Source organism: Lycium barbarum, chromosome 10, assembly GCF_019175385.1.
Source record: "Lycium barbarum isolate Lr01 chromosome 10, ASM1917538v2, whole genome shotgun sequence".
In the NCBI taxonomy this organism is placed as follows: domain Eukaryota; kingdom Viridiplantae; phylum Streptophyta; class Magnoliopsida; order Solanales; family Solanaceae; genus Lycium; species Lycium barbarum.
The window spans coordinates 31,295,942-31,314,505 of record NC_083346.1 but is presented as its reverse complement, the minus strand read 5'-3'; the positions used below and the strand labels follow the sequence as shown (position 1 = coordinate 31,314,505).

The window sequence follows — 18,564 nt, the reverse complement described above, 5'->3', positions numbered from 1 at the left end:
CCACGAAAATATACTTATTCCATTCTGTGAACACTTGTGAAAACGTTGAGCAACATTCTGTGGAGTCCAAGCCGCTAAATGTAGGGCATCAATTGTTGGAATTTATTTTAGAAGTGATTCAAAATTTAAACACACTTTAGGAAAGACACAATATATTGTGAAAAAAATGTTACCAATTCTTTAAAGGATACACCTATTCAGTATGAAAATGTATCATTCAATGTTAGGGGTACATCCTTTTTTTTGAAAAGGCGTGTTAGTTATTTCTACACCTTATAAATAACAGGCATGCTTTAGATTTCCAGCTCTAATAAAAAATTTCAACAACACAAAATTCCAGCAATACAAAAAATTCTTGCAACATAAAATTCTGCTTTCTTGCCTATTCCTTTTTATAAAAGTAGTTGAGACATTAAAATGGATTTTCAGAACTTCTATTTGAGTGCACATTAGATGACTCCTAAGTGGTTTATTGTATCTTGGGAGTAGAACGTCACTTTGCTATTTGCACCCGGGTAACGATGAAATCTACTCTGAAGACAACATCATCCATAGCGTGCCTTGAACTGAGTTTTCCAATTTCAACTCAGTCTTATCTTTATTGTTATTACTATATTTTATTTGTCAGCTATTTTATCTTCTAAATGTGATCATCTTTAATATTTTTCCAACATCAATTCCACAGAAACACCTCCAAATATCACATTAGACACAGAGCTCTCTTACATTTTTTTCAGCGATTCAGAGTCAATATTATTTTTCTCCGTTCGAAATCAGTGAACAAAATGAAGGCGAGGGATTGAAACAACTGAAGGGGATCACTTTTCACCTTAGACCCACAAACCACAAATCGTCAAGGGGGGGGGGGGGTGGAAGAAAGTAATAAAATCTTACTTGAGATTTTTCTACACCATTAGAGATGGGTAAAGCCGAAACCTAAGGAATGGATAAAGCTGGCAAGATTTTATGTTCGATTAACCTAAGGAAAAAGGTCGGCGTTGTGTGCGTCTGGATAAGATGATGAAGAGGATTTTTTTTTATGTTGAGCGGGTTTGAGTCGGGTCGCGGATAAAAGATAACGGGTCATTGATTTTTTAAAGGAAAAAGGTAATTTTTAATTTTACAAAAGAGGGTAAATAATTTTTAAATCAAAAAATAGGAGCCTGTTAATAAAAATGATAGTAATGGTGAGGGTATCCGCACCACTCTTTTAACGAGGGGCATACCTGCTTTATATGCAAAGTCTTGGGATATCTAATTAAGAAGTTGTGTATGTACAGTGAAGCTGTGTATGTACAGTGAAATCTCTCTATAATTGTCATTCGTTATAATAACATTTCACTTTAACAGCCTAATTTTCTCTGGAATTGATTTTTCATGTTATATTTTACTTCTCTATAACAACATTCTACCTGTAACAGCAGTGACATTAATTATAGCGGTGCACTCTTTGTAAAATTACCTCTCTATAAAAGCCATACTCAAATATTATCTAATGCCATTTTGTAAAAAATGTGCTATGTATAAGAATAAAATTTTAAATATTTATGGTAATCATCATTAATGTCATGCACACAGAAAATTTCAAGAGACAACGGATGCAGAAGGTGACAACGAAAGTGTTGATGAAGAGCCTCAACCTACTGCTACTTGGGATGAGATAGAACAATCAACTGTTAAGCTCTTTTTGCTGAAAGTTTGGACAAAATTCTTCGTCAATTGAGGTGTTATATTATTAATAAGAGACTAGAATTTACGAAACAACCTAGCTACAATTGTAGAACTCTTACGTCAACCTTGAAATATTTAAATTCTCAATTAATTTTAAATGCATATGTTTCGTAAATTTTATTTCTTTATCGGTATGATACAATTAGTTATGGATTTATTTAGTAATTTATTAGTATATTTAATTTTTAATTAATGAGGTATAAAAATCAATTGAGATTTTAAAATTAACACTTATATTGTTTTGGTTTATAACCTAAAAAGTATAGAAAAAATAATTATTTACGTACTTTTGCTTATAACAGCTAAATAAGATCTAAATATCAAATGACAGTAGACATATGCAACATCACCTCATTATAACAGTCATAAAATTTTCGGACAAATGCTATCATTATAGAGAGGTTTGACTGTATTCAGCGTTTTTTTTTACTAACAAACAAGATTTATTTGAAATGACAGAAAAAAGATCCCTCATTGTATGCTAAATTAGAAAAAAGAAAAAGAAAAAGCCCTTTCTCAAGTTGTCTTAGGCACAAAACAGCCCCATTTAGTTGAATAGTTTTGTTGGGGGGGGGGGGGGGGGGGGAAAGGAAGGAAAAACCCACAGCCCAAGCCGCCTCCATTCGAGTGTTGTTCCCCTATATTCGAATTGAACTTAGTGCTACTTTCCTCTCTCTATCAATCATTCTTCTTCACATATACCCATTAAAGTGTTTGAGAGGAAGGGTAGAAATAAAAATGGCAGTGGCTGCATATGGACAGCTGAATGTTGAAGAAGCGCCATTATGGGGTTCTCGTAGTATCGATTGCTTCGAAAAACTTGAACAAATCGGTGAAGGAACTTATGGGTTTGCCCCCTTTTTTATCCCTTTATTTGGATACTTTATTTCTGATGGCTTCTTTTTGTTTAGTACTAACTTGTATGTTGATGGGTTGCTTTTTTGCCTCATTGAAAGGTACATTGGGATTGTGTTATTGGTATTACTTTTTCTATTTTGCTGGTGTACTCTTTGTGGGTAAACGAGAACTTGGGCGTATGACCCCGGGGGTGGGTGGCGGAGCTAGGGTACCGGAAGGGGGTTCATCTGAACCGCTGTTGTTGAAAATTACACTGTGTATACAAGGTGAAAATTATTATTTTTAATTGTGGGGCATAGTTTGTTGTAATGCCATTACTTCATGATCTGATATTAGGTTGTTATTTAGTTTCTTTTCGTGAAAATAGCAATGGACTATTGAATTACTCTGGTGGGGATACGCCGTGTGAAGCTTATATAAAAAAAGACTACTATTGAGAAAAGGGCATAACAAGAGAAGATAGTTGTCGTGCTTATCAGACAAGTGTTTTTTTGATAACGTGCCAGCTTGGGCGCTCCTTGACTAATTCGCCGAGTTACCTGTGACCTCCTACCAGCAATATCTACCGAGTAACTCTGTCCACCAAGGCTAGGACACATGAGAAGAAATCACCTAGTGATTTGAACCTGAGACCTCCTAGTTCTCAACTCACATCATTGACCACTAAACCACACCCTTAAGTGCACAAGTGTTTTTTGTTTTTTTCCATGTGAATGGTTTTTTATTTTCTTTTTATGCCTCAAGACAATATGATGTTACTTGTTGGGTAGCCCTTTCTATTTTTGACTTAAACATGTTATTGAGGATCGTCTTTTCTTCTTTTTAGTTGTTGTCTATCATTTTGACCATATTGAAAGGCGATTTAGTCGATTCAGTTCTTAAATTGGCGTGATTTTGGGCTTTGAACAAGGATCTGTTTTGTTTAGAATTTATCTAGCTCGCACAAGTGAGTCAAATAGAAGAAGATGCATATTGGTAATTTGCATGTGATAATAAGAAATGCAGAGAAGACTGCCATTGTATCGATATATCTATTTTGGCTACATAGGCAAAGCTGGTGCTCATATTCCAGCTAATGTAATATTGACAAGGATTATATCTCCAATGTAATTATGCAAAAAGTTGGAAAGTAGTTCCAGTTTTATTGGACTGAAGAAGGAGATGCTGGGGGCACGAATAGGTGGTGCATGTAGAGTTGTAGTTGTTAACTTTAGTCTATTAATACCTGATTAAATCAATTCAGAGATTTCAGCCAAAAGCTCTTAATAAATTTTGAAAATGCATTGCAAATAGATCGCTGCTGACAAGCAAGGCTAATGGAGACAGAGGCATCTATCAAGAGGTCTAGATACAAAGGGGTACAAGAACTCAAGGGGCTCACCTCTTTTGATGTCAAGTTCAAAAGTGATGGGAAGAGAGTCGGGGGAAAAGATGGAAACCTTTTAAAATGAATTTCAAACTGGTATCATGGAACGTAAGGGATTAAACAACAGGGATAAAAGAAGAATTGTGAAGAGTCTTATGTACAATCGGAATGCTGATATCATATGTCTTCAGGAGCCTAAACTGGAGGGGGATGTAAAAGAGATTATCAAAGAATTATGAGGAGGGAGATGGGCGAAATTTGCATGTTTACAAGCCGGTGGCACTAGAGGGGGAATTCTGATGTTGTGGGATAATAGAGCTTGGAGAGGGGATATTCTCAAAATTGGATCATGTACTCTAACCTGCAAGTTTGTGGCACTTCACGATTTTGAGTGCCACATAACTGGAGTATATGCTCCAAATTGCAGATTTGAGAGGGAGCATGTGTGGGAGGAAGTAGGAGCTGTTAGGGGTATGTTTGATGGTCCATGGGCTATCTGTGGTGACTTCAATGTCACTAGATTTCCATCTGATAAAAGGAATTGCAGAAGAACCCCTGCAATGGAGGAATTCTCAGATTTTATAGAAGACATTTGGATCTTCAACTAGAAGAAGGATGTTTTACTTGGCTGAAGGGAGATAATAGTAGAATTGCTTCTAGAATTGACAGGATTCTAATCTCTCAAGAATGGGATGACAGGTTCAGGAATATTAAGCAGGCAGTCTGTATTGCAAAGACTGGAGTCTAATCATTTCCCTATCTCACTACAATGTGGAATCTGGGAACATAACAGGTCATATTTTAAATTTGAAAATTGGTGGCTGAATATAGAAGGATTTGTGGAAAGATTCAGAGACTGGTGGAATTCTTTTATTTTCACAGGCAAACCTGACTATATTTTAGCTTGCAAAGTTAAAGCATTAAAAGTCAAGCTAAAGGAATGGAGTAAAACTTGTCAAGGAAATCTGGGAATGTAAAAGGCTCAACTTTTGAGTCAATTGGCTACCTTTGATGCAATACAAGAGAATAGAGCGTTATCAGAAGAGGAATCAGTTTTGAAAGCTTCTCTTTTGATGGAATATGATGAACACATTAAAAATGAAGAAATCTCATGGAGACAACGATCTAGGGCTTTATGGCTCAAAGAGGGGGACAAGAATACTAGTTTCTTCTACAAAGTGGCCAATGCACATAACAGAAGTAACAATATTGACAAACTTGTGATCCAAGATGAAGTTGAGGAAGATCAGTAAGAATCAAGGGGGAAATTGTTGATTTCTATCGGAAACTGACTTATGAATGGAGGCCATCATTTAATTTGATCAATTGTCCTTTCATCACTGGAGAGGAAAATGCTGTTTTACAAGGTGAATTTAGTGAACAAGAGGTGTTGTCATGTCTAAAGATATGTGCCATGGACAAAGCCCCTGGCCCAGATGGCTACACAATGGGCTTCCTCATCAAATGTTGGGATGTTTTGAAGCATGATATCATGTAAACTTTCAAAAACTTTCATGCTCATGGAGTTTTTGAGAAAAACTATAATGCAACCTATATAGCCTTGATCCCAAAAAAGAATGGAGCTAAGGAGTTGAGAGACTTTAGACCCATTAGCCTTATAGGCAGTGTCTACAAGTTGATCTCAAAGGTGTTAACAGAGAGGTTGAAAAGAGTAATACGCAAGCTGGTGGATGTCTAACAGATGGCTTTCATTAAAGAGAGACAAATAATGGATGCTATTTTAATTGCTAATGAAGCTGTGGATTCCAGAATCAAACAAGAAAAGCTAGGAGTTCTTTGCAAATTAGACATTGAAAAGCGTATGATCATGTCAATTGGGGTTTTCTATTGAAGATACTGTCATGTATGGGCTTTGGAGAAAAATGGATAAAGTGGATAAGATTTTGCATCTCAACTGTCAAGTTTTCCATCCTAATCAATGGCTCACCTGAAGTTTCTGTCTCAGCTCAAAGAGGATTGAGACAGGGTGATCCTTTGTCTCCTTTCCTGTTCATTCTAGTCATGGAGGGCCTGAACAATATGATTAAGGTGGCAAGAAGCAATGAATGGATCAGAGGTTTTGAGGTGACCACAAATTCAAATTCAATTGCCAACATGGAAGTTACACTTTTCCAATATGCAGATGATACCTTAATTTTCTGTGATGCTGATGAAGATCATCCAAAGATATTGAGATTAATCTTGGTGCTATTTGAAGGAGTTTCTGGCTTGCACATTAATTGGAGAAAGAGTCGCATGTATCCAATCAATGTAGTGTCTAATATGGAGGAGTTGACTGGGATTTTAGGTGGAGAAGTTGGATCATTGCCGACCACTTATTTGGGAATGCCCTTAGGTGCTAAATCAAAGTCTATGAGTATTTGGAAGTGTGAGAAGAAGTTGACTAGATGGAAATCACAATATATTTCTCTAGGAGGCAGAGTCACTCTCATCAACTCAGTGTTGAATGCACTGTCAACTTACATGATGTCCATATTTCCCATTCCAGTGGAGATCATCCAAAGCTTGACAAGATTAGGAGGGATTTTTTCTGGCAAGGAAATCAAGACAAAAAGGTATTCCATCCAGTCAAATGGTGTGATGTTATGTTGGGGAAGAAACAAAGTGGATTAGGCATCAGGAATCTCAAATTGCAGAGTAAAGCTCTTAAATTAAAGTGGTTGTGGAGGTATGCTCAAGATAATCAATCTTACTGGGGAAGCATCATCAAGACAAAGTATGGTAAAGAAAGCAAATGGATGACCAAAGAGGTGAACACTCCTTATGGAGTTAGTTTGTGGAGATCCATAAGAGTATTATGGCCTTTCTTGAGGAATCATGCAACAGTAAAGGTAAACAATGGAGATAAAACATCATTTTGGGAGGATAAATGGTTGGGCAATAGAAGTTTAAAGGACCTCTTTCCCGACATTTGTGGGCTGGCTGTACATCAACAAAAGACTGTAGCTGAAACATGGGCTCCTCAAGGATGGAACACTCAGTTTAGGAGGAATTTAATGACTGGGAAATTGACACACTGACTGAATTCTTTAGAAAGTTGGAAGAGTTCAAAGGCATTCATGATGGAGTAGATAAACTATGGTGGAGAGAAGACAGTAAAGGCATATTTAAAGTGAATTCGGCATACAAATTTTTGAACCAAGGTAATCAACAGGTGCAACATTGGCCTTGGAAGCATAAGTGGAAAGTGAAAATACCATACAAAGTAGTATATTTCACTTGGTTGCTGGGAAGGGAAGCTGTTTTGACTCAAGAAAATCTTAAAAAGAGGAAGTTCTCTCTTTGTTCCAGATGCTATCTATGTGTTGAAGAGGCTGAAACAGTCAGCCATCTTTTTTTTTTACAACGCAAGATAACAGACCAGCTTTGGAGGATTTTGTTAACCTTAGGGGCCTGGCTTGGGTAATGCCTAAGAAGATTACTCAAGTACTATATAGCTGGGAGGAGGCAGGATTAGGAGCTGCAGACAGATATAGATGGAGGGTTGTTCCAGCCTGTATATGGTGGACAATTTGGAAAGAAGGAATTCAAGGTGTTTTGAGGACATCAGTAATGAAGCACAAAAGATAAAACTGAATTGCATTAGATTTTTTTGTTTTTGGTGTAAGCGGATATATCCAGATGATACTGAGTCCATTATAGATATTCTAGGATCTTGTTAGAATGTTGGATCAGTTTTTCTTTTGCCTAATGTAAATATGGTTTTCAGCACAACCTATGTGCTGGTTTAGTCTATACATACTACTGTTACCTTCTCAAAAAAAAAAAAAAAAATTGAAAATGCATTGGGAAGCCTCAAGATTCGGTTTTCTGTAAAAGTTTCCATCTCTTCTGAAAAATTAGCTGCTGTTTATATGAAGATCCTTGATCTGCATTCCTGTGATAGTTGATCGGCTCTTGTAATTCCAGTACAAGTTGGTCGTTCCTGAAGTCCGGGAATCAAGAATGATCTATTTCTTGTGGGGAGCAATAGACTTTTGACACATTGCTTAATAGTCTATAGAGTTGTACGTGTGCAATCTACAGGATCTATATGATGAAAATTGCATGATAGATTTTATAAGTAATTTTTGTATGGGTGAGCAACTTCTTTTAGTTTTTGTATGGATGAGCTTCTCATTTTGTAATGTCCAGCTGGCTACTTTTTGTTAATAAAAATATAACTTACTGATTAAAAAAGGGCAAAGTTATGCAATAAGGATGCAATTGGCACTATCACTTGAGATTCACATTGCAACTATTGTAATTGGCAACTGTAGATGAAATTGATTCAATTTAGAGATGACTCAGCCAGCTTTGCATTTGTTGATATTTCACACGGTTTGTATGCTTAGCATGATTTGCATTGTTGCTCTTTTCCAGGCAAGTGTACATGGCTAGAGAAAAAAAAACCGGGGAGATTGTTGCTTTGAAGAAGATACGTATGGACAATGAGAAGGAGGGGGTACTGTTCTTTTCCCCAATCATCATGCTGCTTTTAGATTTGTATTTATACCGTTTAAATATTAGAGCTTATTTTGACTAATGCATTGCTGGCGTAAAATTGATAACGTGGTAACTTATACTTATTTCTGCAGTTCCCTATAACAGCCATCCGTGAGATTAAAATTCTAAAGAAATTGCAGCATGAAAATGTCATTAAGCTGAAAGAGATAGTAACCTCTCAAGGTACTTTGTCTCTTAATTCTTAGATGCTATAATTTTTGGAACTTTGCCCAAGTTTGAAACTTTTATTGTCAGTTCTGAAATGAATTTCTCTTCTAGGCCCTGAAGGGGACGAGCAAGAGAAGCTAGGTATTCCAGCGAAGAAAATTTTCTTATTGGTAGTGAAGTTCCTTTCTCAATGTTTGCAGAAATTAACATCCATGAATTTCAATTTCCTTTCAGGAGCAGATAATAACAAGTACAAGGGAAACATCTACATGGTTTTTGAATACATGGATCACGACTTGACTGGCCTTGCTGATCGACCAGGGTTGAGATTCACAATTCCGCAGATTAAAGTATCGTAAGCCTACCTAGCAGATTTTTTTTATGCTTTTTCTGATTGTGATGACCATCTAGTCGCTGCACATATTGATGATACTCCTTTTCCAGTGCTACATGAAGCAACTGCTTACTGGTCTTCATTATTGCCATGTTAATCAAGTTCTTCACAGAGATATCAAAGGTTGCTTTTTATTAAAATTCTCTGTATGTCACATATTGATATTTGCAAGTGTTACTGGAAGCTCGTGACACATTCGTTTCCTTTCATTTTTATGTTTGTAGGCTCTAATCTTCTGATAGATAATGAAGGAAATCTGAAGCTTGCTGATTTTGGTTTAGCCCGCTCATTTTCTGGTGATCACAATGCTAATCTGACAAATCGTGTTATTACTCTGTGGTATAGGTAAATCTGGAGCCGGTTAAAGCGTTCTTCTATCACTTTGCTTGTATCACTCTGAGTTTTTTCTGCTCTTTCTAGACTAAATATACAATAATCTTGGACAGACCTCCGGAGTTGTTGCTTGGAGCCACAAAGTATGGTCCCGCTGTTGACATGTGGTCCGTTGGTTGTATATTTGCTGAACTTTTATATGGAAAGCCAATCTTACCTGGAAAAAATGAGGTAACATCCTGTTAAATTTGTGTCCTGCTTCTCTAGGTGCTGTATATCTGCTACTAGTGGTCTAAGGAATCTTCGCTGATGTGCTATCGCCTCTATTTCTTGAGAGTATCTTATACTTAGGTCAGATAGTTTACTAGTCCATTTCTCTGGCTAATTTGCTGACAGCAATGAAGTATTTGGATTAGAAAACAGCTTATTCGAACCTGATCTCACGATTTAGTAAAATCTGAAGAGGAAAGATTTTTTGAGCAAGTTTCTTTTATTTGATCTTGTTAGCTAGGCTGGTGACTAATAATCTACATTTTACGATGACAAGCAAAATTTTCCAAGCAGCATGGACAAGGATTTAAATCGTTAGGACAAAAACATTCTGAAAATTTAAGGGAGACCACATGAACGATAAATATATTACTTCCTTTGTTCTTTTTTATATGATGATAATGGATTAGAAATTCAGTCAAATCGTTAATCTGACTTATGCATGATATTAGTGGTAGCAGAAGAAAATATTAAGTTGGCAATTGTAAAGTTTGTTGATAGATAAAATATCTTATCAAACTTTAAAATTTGAATAGTTAATGAACTTGAATTCTTTAAAGTGCTTTATAAAATAATATAATAAGTGTGATGGAGTCAAACATTTTGGAAGATTCCAAAATAGAAAGAGTGTAGTTAATTGGAAAAGGAATAATATTGATTTATGGCATGTCAGTATCTGCAAGAAATTGTTAACTACCTATCCTAGAGAATACTTCAACCTCAAAACTTAATAAAAAGGAAAATAAAGAAAGAAACCTTATCAGAGAGAAGGCATTTATGGAACACATTATTAGTATCTTTTTTTGTTTGTGTGTGTGTGTGTGCGCTGATAAAGCACGGGATTACTTTCATATATTCCAAATATTGGTGAAGATGAAGGGAGCATCCAAATAGTTCAAGGTGCTCAATGAAAATATAAGGTTAGTTACTGTATATTCCATTTGGTTTAGTTGAGCTATAAGCACTACTGTGAATGGTAAAACATTCAGCAATATATTGGGAAGTGAAGATTCTGTTCCTGGTATTTCCCTTCCATTTTTATGATGATGTTGAACTAGACACGAGTATAATACATATAACAGTACTTGTGTATTACTCCCTCCGTTTCAATTTGTTTATCTTACTATCCTTTTTAGTCTGTTTAAAAAAGAATGCCACTTTCTATATTTAGTAACACCTTACCCCCAACACCCTACATGGCATATTTATGACCACAGGATCCAAAGGGCATTTTGGTACATTACACACATTTTAAGTTTAAGACCACAAGATTCAAAAGTCTTCTTTATTTTCATAAACTCCGAGCCGAGTCAAACTAAAGACACATAAATTGAAACGGAGGGAGTATATTATTAACAGTGGAAGACGAATAGCAAATCCCAGATGTAGATGACGAATAGCAAATAGACAGAAATTGGTCCTGTTTGGCGTCTTTCTCAACTAAAGTCTGACATTTTTTATTGTCTTAATTCTCTTCTTCATTTCTTTTTCCGTGAGCTTAATGAGTGATTAATTAACAAAGGCTAGATAAAATCCATACGCTTTTGGTTGGGATAAATTGTGCGATATTGGGGAGCACTACATGGTGGTCTTAGAATTTTAAGACTGTTTTGGTCCTCATATGAGAACAATTGGTTCTGTTAAGACAAAGTCCGAGAAATCTCTGTGTTCGTAAGTTAGTGTGCGTTTAGTTTGTTTGGGTTGGTTTTGGGGGGTGGGGGGGAGCCCACAGGTTGCTGACGGTTAAACTCGAAAGGGGTTCGCTGTGAACTTGTCAAAGCGCAATGGGAGGGGGAAGTTATGAGCCATAAAAGGGAGAATTCAGACTCAATTGTGGAGGTGTGTCTTGGTTTAGCCAAACAGGACAACAATGAGGCCTCAAAAGTTGGGCAAAGTGGACAATACCTTGGCAGTTGGGCTTGGGCCGTGAAACGAACTTGATTAATTTGTATAATTTGTTTTATCTTCAATCATAACCATTGGCAGACAAATTGTTGCATGTCGTTAGTCCATTGCAGTAACTTCCTAATTGAATTTTAAAATATACATCGCAGTAACTTCCTAATTGAATTTGAGATATTACATAATAACGTAAGAAAAGAATAAAAGAATGTCATCTCAGATATATAAGTTGCATCCTGTAGTACTACACTCAAAAAAAGCTTGTCACATATGATTTCTCAGTTCACTACCTTATATGGATAGCCATAAGATTTTCAAAGGTGTTATCTGGCAATGGTATTAGGAACTTGAGGATGTAAATGAGTGAAGTTAGATGCATGGACTTATTTATTTCTGGTGCAAGGAAGTAGGCTGGTCAAAGTTGAGGACCTCAGGATGTTCATGAGTTCCCTTTCCAATTCAATGTCTTTAAGCTAATTTATAGTTTGTTTGGCCAAGTTTCTTGGAGGCTAAGCACATTTTACTTTTTTTTTTTTTTTTTTTTTTTTTTGAGATTTTAGGTATTTTGACCAACAAAAAAAAATGCTTTTGAACAGCAGCAAAAACAGTTTTTCTGTTGTCGGGAAGAAACTGTAAATTTTTGTTTTCCAAGAAGCAGAAGCAGAAAATTAATTTTTTCAAGACAAAAATATCCTTACCGAAAATTTACACTTACCAAACTATCTCTCATTAATTTAACACATCTATCTTTCAATTAAATACAAATTCTTTTCTCGTTTTTTTGTTTCCACCATGTCTTTTCCTTTTCCTTTTTTTTTTTTTTTTTTTTTTTCTATCTCTCTTCTCTCTCCTCTCCCTCTTTTGGAATAGTCTGTCAATTATAAATACAAATCACGTTTTCTCCAGGGCTTTTCTGAAAAGCTATTTTGACAGAAGTGCTTCTCATTATAAACAGTTTTTGGCAGCTTGGCCGAACAAGCTCTTAGTCTGTTTCTTTTGCTATGCGTTCTTTATATTATTTTTTCTTCCATCTCTTGCTTCTGCTTCATCTTTATGCTCAGTTTTTAGTACAATTTTACGGATTCTGCTGGCTTCGTTGAAGATCAAGTCCGTCACTCTTGTTCTTTTCTGATTACAGCCTGAACAATTGAACAAAATATTTGAGCTTTGTGGAACCCCTGATGAGATTAACTGGCCTGGTGTATCAAAGATTCCTTGGTACAGCAAATTCAAGCCAGCAAGGCCAATGAAAAGACGAGTCAGAGAGGTCTTTAGGCAGTTAAGGGTTCACTACTTGAAATGCTGAGCTGTTTGAACTACTTGTTTTTGTACCATGTCTGCTAACATACTTTAATTTTTATTCATTGTGCAGTTTTGATCGCCATGCCTTGGATTTATTAGACAATATGCTGAATCTTGATCCTTCTCAGGTATTTTCCTTAATGTGGTTATAGTAACTAAATCTCAAACTTCAAAGGTTTCCTTTGTTCCATAATCGGAAGGTGCTTAAGTTTCAAAAAACGATAAGGATCAAACTCTCTTTTGTTACAATAATATAGGTTTTTTGGGCATCTAACTCATTTATGAATGCAGTATTAATCTCCTTGGGAGTTCCTTTCTGTCCAAAGGCACTCACTTGGTTCGTTAAAGTGTAACTATTCTGAGTATGTAGATTTTTAGTGACTGCTGCAATTTGTATGCTCAATTGATTTGCTTTTGTCTGGTGTTATCAGAATTTGAAGAGGGATGTTGGTTGTATGTTCGTTAGTTCCCATAACGATTATACCAGAACACAATAGTTAAACAGTCGCCTTACTTAATAACGAAGTTCTTATTCCCACCCATATGATGTGATGCATTTTGACTGGACAAAATATATGAAGTTAATAACGCATTTGCTATTGTTCTGTTCCTAATTTGATATACGCTAAGACCTCAAAAGTGTTGAAAATTTTGGAAAATGAAATAGGCAGGCTGATCATCTGTAAAGTTGAAATGAATAAATGATGAGTTTGTGGTTAAAAGCTGTGCAAGTAACAGTATAGGCATACCCTTCCAGAATTAGGGCATGTGGGTCAGTGAAGTGCATGATTTACAAAGGTTGGATGATACTTTGGGCTGTCAGATAAGAGCTTCCCTCGAATTACCTGGTCATGCCTTTAGGTGCCAGGTACAAGGCAAAACAGGTGTGGAAGAAGATTTAGAAGAGGGGTGGAAAGAGATTTGCAACCTGAAAAGGCAGTACTTTCCCCTCGGGCTGGGATTATACTCACTCGACTCTCTTTCGGCTTACCCAGTCAGTATGAAGAAAAATCCGGACAAGATTAGGAGGAACTCTGTGGGATGTAAACAAGGAAAAGAGGACTTTTTTCTTGGTGAAGTGGGACACGGTGATGCCAGATAAAGGAAAGGTAGGACTTGGAATGAGAAACTAGAAAGCACATAATAGTAGTCTACAAATGAAAGGCTGTGGAGATTTTATGCAGAAGTGTAGTCGTTGCTAAATATAGGGAACAAAAAGTCTCTGGTATATTGGTCTAGTTCAGACACCTCATGGCTTGTTATGGAAGCATATGTGCAGCTTGTGACCAGCCAGATACTGGGTTTTGGACCAAAGCTATTGGGTTCAGCCGAACCCGTAACACGTATTCTAGCTCCGCCTCCCCCTTTGACCAGCTTTTGCAACCAATATAAAGATTAAGGTTAGTCATGTCAGGAATACAAAGTCCTGGAAGGATGTTCGGAGAGGACATACACCACTTACTATTTTACATGATGACCATTATAATTTCACCACCAATGTAGGAAGTTGTGTCGTATTGTTGGGATTGGAACAGCTGGTGCATAAACTCTAGAAGACTCTGCTTTGATTGGAAGTACCAAGAATGACACTATTGCTAAAAGACTTGGAGCATGTGCCTTTAAATGCAGAAGAAGCTAACTGTAGCATATGGAAGAGGCAACAAAACGAAATATTCTTTTTAGGGTCATGTTACAGGGAGATTTTTTTTTTTTGGCTGAAGATTGTCACAGGAGATTAAATAAAGAGCTAAGGCAGCCCTCTCAGTTGGCCGTGGAAGAAGGAAATCTAAGGCCTCTTATAAGGTTGCCTACTTTACGTGGTTGGTTTCAGATGATGTGTGCCTCACCCGATGCAATCTACATGGAAGGGGGGTTTTGATTTGTAGCAAATGTTATGTGTAGCAGGAAGGAGAACTGCGTCATCTTTTATTGCATTGCACCGGTGAGAAATTAAGACTTGAGAAATATTATTAAGATGTGTAAACTACATTATTATACTGAGCCCTAGTTATAGATACTAAATCATAATCCTTTTCCATGTAGGACACTGTATACAATCCTAATCCTAATCCGATTATAACACTAACACTCCCTCTCAAGCTGGTGCATACAAGTCATATATTTTTGAGATTGTTATAGATGTAACTAATTCGAGGACATTGAGGGACTTGGTGAAAATAATTGCAAGTTGATCACTTGACTTCACAAATTTTGTAACAATATCTCCCGAGAGTATCTTTTCTCTGATAAAGTGATAGTCAATCTCAATGTGCTTAGTCCTCTCATGAAATGCCGGATTTGATGCAATATGAAGGGCCAGTTGATTGTCACACACAAGTTCCATTTGATTGATTTCTCCAAATTGTAACTCTCTGAGCAACTGTTTTATCCAAACTAGCTCACAAGTTTCTGCAACCACTGCTCGATTCTGCTTTTGCACTAGATCGAGCAACCACATTCTGTTTCTTAATCTTCCAAGACACCAAATTACCTCCTATTAAGGGCAGCTCGGTGTACAAGCATCCCGCTTAGCAGGGTCCGGGGAAGGGCCGCACCCCAAGCGGTGTGATGTAGACACAATAACTAGATGTAGAACGTTTATCAGAAGGTTATCCTGCTCAATCAGCGTCTATATATCCAACGATCTGCTCATGCCTCGATCCTCGAGGAGTAGTCCTTTGTCTGGAGCTGACATTTTTTGATCAAGTAAAAAATTTCATTAATAACAAGTCCAACTTGGCCGTATACAAGAGGCATACCAAAAAGGAGAAAGCCTACAAAATATGGTTCTTCCCAAAAGACACCCAATTCTCTATTCAAACAGGAACTACATGGGTGCACCAAAAAATGTAAGGGAACAGAGGCTACTGCTTATTGACCAAAATTCATCTCCACCCCTTCAAAAGCTCTCCTATTTGTCTTTCCAAATGACTCTCATCAAGGCGAGAGGAGTAACATTCCACGCCTTGTGCCTTCTTCTCCTAGCTCCACTCTTCCAGTTGAACAACAAGTCCTTCACAGATCTTGGCGTGAAGAACGTTGCAGGTGTTTTGTGTGTAAGATACCCGACAGTCAAAAAGTAGTTCTTTATGATGGTTGTGAGACTAGTGACGTTATTTGATAGTGAATATTGGGCTTCTAACACATAATCCACTAGATGAATGTCGTAGAAATGCAAATGTTAAAATGAGTGTCTGATCATAGAACATTGGACGAGGTTAGGAATGATCTCATTCAGCAAATGGTGCAAGTGGCACACATTAAGATAAAAAGAAAGGTTTCTTGATATGGTTTAGCCATGTCGTATGCAACTTGTATCCATGGATGCACCAATATGATGATTACATACTAAAAAAGGATTGTGTAACATGAAGGGAAGGTATCCAAAAAAACATCTCCATCATGACCCATGCATACTTAGCCTAAAATAGAACAAAAAGGGGATCAAAAGATTAATGGGGGAATTAACTATTTTGGATTTAGGTTGTTACAAGGGTAGGTAACAAAGCTTGCTGTTGTTACCTGGTGACTTTAGGAGTCTGCTTCCTTTTATTATGGTACGACGTATATGTTTGTGCAAGGGAAAGTGAGATTTAGGGGGGTTTCTCTAAAATCTCAATTTCCTTTTTTCTGTTAAAAAAAAAAGGGTGAGATTTTAGAGAAACCCCAATTTATTGTACAGGACAAATTATTTAGTATGGATTGAAATGGACCTAAATAGAGTGGAAAGGGTACTAAGGATTCACATGTTCGATCCCAACTAATGTGGTATTGAAGTGGTGTTGGTTGTGTTTTAACAAACCTGGAGAGGAAACTAGCACCAGTAAACTGGAAACAATTTTCATCTATCTTGGTGCATTTCCTTTCTGACTGTTATGTATCTTTTACTTGTTTTACCTTATTATTTGTAATTGGATCTAGATTGGGTTATTAAAAGCCAACAAATTGGAGCTCTATCAGTTTTTTAGTTATCTGTTTATAACTTCAAAAGGACTATAGACTTTCGACATTTCTATTATCTTGTGTAACCCCAATCTACTTTAACTGTCCTAAATTATATAATAAGCTGTTTGACTGCATAAGCTTGGTTGTAAAGCACGTTTCTGCTCATTTACTAATCTGGTTTTAATCGACCTCCTTTTTTGCAGAGAATATGTGCGAAGGATGCTCTAGATGGTGAATATTTCTGGACCGACCCCTTACCTTGTGATCCTAAAAGGTGTGCACCTCATTTTCATCCAACATTTTTCAGTGCTGTTTGTGCATAATTTGTATACCCTGCATTGGATCTGGAAACTTCTTGGCCGATGTGTGCTTACAGCTAAACCACCTGTGATCCAACTAATTTGAGATTTTTATGGCTATATAAATCAGTGAAAGTATATCCTGAGATATATTATGATATGTATGCATATGTGTCTTCTCACCTAACAACCTGTTTCTGCACTGTATTAAACAGCCTACCTCAGTATGAATCATCACACGAGTTCCAGACTAAGAAAAAGCGGCAACAGCAGAGACAGAATGAAGAAATGGCCAAAAGACACAAGCTGCAGCACCCACAGCAACATTCACGCCTCCCTCCTATCCAACAGTCTGGGCAAGGTCATTCCCAGCACTGGGGTGGACATAATTCCCAGCCTGCAATATCTGCTGGAGCTGGTCATCATCAGTATGGAAAGCCTCGTGGTCCTGGAGGGCCAAATCGGTATCCTCCAGGTGGAAACCCTGGTGGGGGTTATTATCAAGATCGTGGGGCACAGGGAGTTGGTTATAGTAGTGGGGCATATCCACCTCAGGGACGAGCCCCACCTTATCCTGGTAGTGGGGTGGCTTCCAGTGGTCCCCGGGGACCTAGTGGCGGGTATGGTGGTCCTCCTAATTACTCCCAAAGTGGTCAATATGGAGGTTCTGGTGCAGGCAGAGGTTCTAACCAGATGAGTGGAAACCGTAACCAGCAATATGGATGGCAGCAATAGAGTCTGACTTGTGTTTGCAATATAGAAAATCCACTGGCCAGACAGCTTCAAAGAAAACCAATATCAATTGTAAGAAATTGGGTGCTCATGCAACATCGTTTGCATATCTTAGAGCTATAATGGCACATGTAAAGGCATGGTTTTTGTGAAGTCGAGTAGTGGATCATTTTTGGCTTAGGTATACAAATTTTGTGACAAGCTTTGCTGCTTGATTCTTTTAAATAGCAATTTATCGTTTTAAACTACAAATTTTGGATACTCTGAATTAATTCATAGCCTGGGATATGCATGTAGTGGTGATGGTTGACACTATAGTCGTGCACTCATGCAATTAACCGTGTCCAAGTAGATTAAACTCATTTCTCGGAAATATGAGGAATGGCTATATATTTCAACCAGAGCTTCTGTGTCTTACGGCAATGGATCATGTGGCCTGAATCACTTTTCTACTCAAAATTTTGGTGAATTAGATAAAAAGATTCATAACTAGGCATGAAGAGTAAATGCACTATCGGTTGATCTTGTATAGTTCTCATCCACCTTTTTGTGTGTGGATTATTGCAACTGGAATTTTTAAGACCAAGAAATCATACGTACTTCTGATCTGGTGTAATGTAGCATCATAGAGTTTGAAAAAGTTTATACCAAATCAAGGAAGGGAAAACCGATTTCAACTTCTGATATAAAGTTGAAAACGGAGAATCTATAGCTTTTTGGCTTAACAAATTATGCATCAGAAATAGAAGGCTGATATT

The 18,564-nt window shown here is 37.1% G+C and overlaps 1 protein-coding gene across 5 annotated transcripts; it reads left to right on the top strand.

Moving 5' to 3' along the window:
• Positions 1-2,298: 2,298 nt before the first annotated feature.
• LOC132615901 (cyclin-dependent kinase C-1-like) lies at positions 2,299-18,121 on the top strand. 5 transcript variants are annotated; one of them, XM_060330495.1, is made up of 13 exons: positions 2,300-2,579; positions 2,688-2,855; positions 8,339-8,420; positions 8,554-8,644; positions 8,741-8,770; positions 8,864-8,979; positions 9,074-9,146; positions 9,248-9,368; positions 9,470-9,587; positions 12,667-12,806; positions 12,901-12,958; positions 16,979-17,049; positions 17,290-18,121. In XM_060330495.1, exons 3-13 carry the CDS (start codon positions 8,349-8,351, stop codon positions 17,807-17,809), a joined length of 1,410 nt encoding a protein of 469 aa, XP_060186478.1. In that variant the 5' UTR covers positions 2,300-2,579; positions 2,688-2,855; positions 8,339-8,348; the 3' UTR covers positions 17,810-18,121. The 5 variants fall into 5 exon arrangements, with proteins under 5 accessions (XP_060186476.1, XP_060186478.1, XP_060186477.1 ...); XM_060330494.1 differs by lacking the exon at positions 2,688-2,855; XM_060330491.1 differs by lacking the exon at positions 2,688-2,855 and having other exon boundaries at positions 2,300-2,687.
• The last annotated feature ends 443 nt before the right edge of the window (positions 18,122-18,564 follow it).

Bases quoted from the DNA above. Each gene is read 5' to 3' on its own strand.
- LOC132615901 (XM_060330491.1), top strand. From the start codon at position 2,470: ATGGCAGTGGCTGCATATGGACAGCTGAATGTTGAAGAAGCGCCATTA. The intron at 8,980-9,073 runs GTATCGTAAGCC...CTCCTTTTCCAG, and splicing joins TCACAATTCCGCAGATTAAA to TGCTACATGAAGCAACTGCT. The intron at 9,588-12,666 runs GTAACATCCTGT...TTCTGATTACAG, and splicing joins TCTTACCTGGAAAAAATGAG to CCTGAACAATTGAACAAAAT.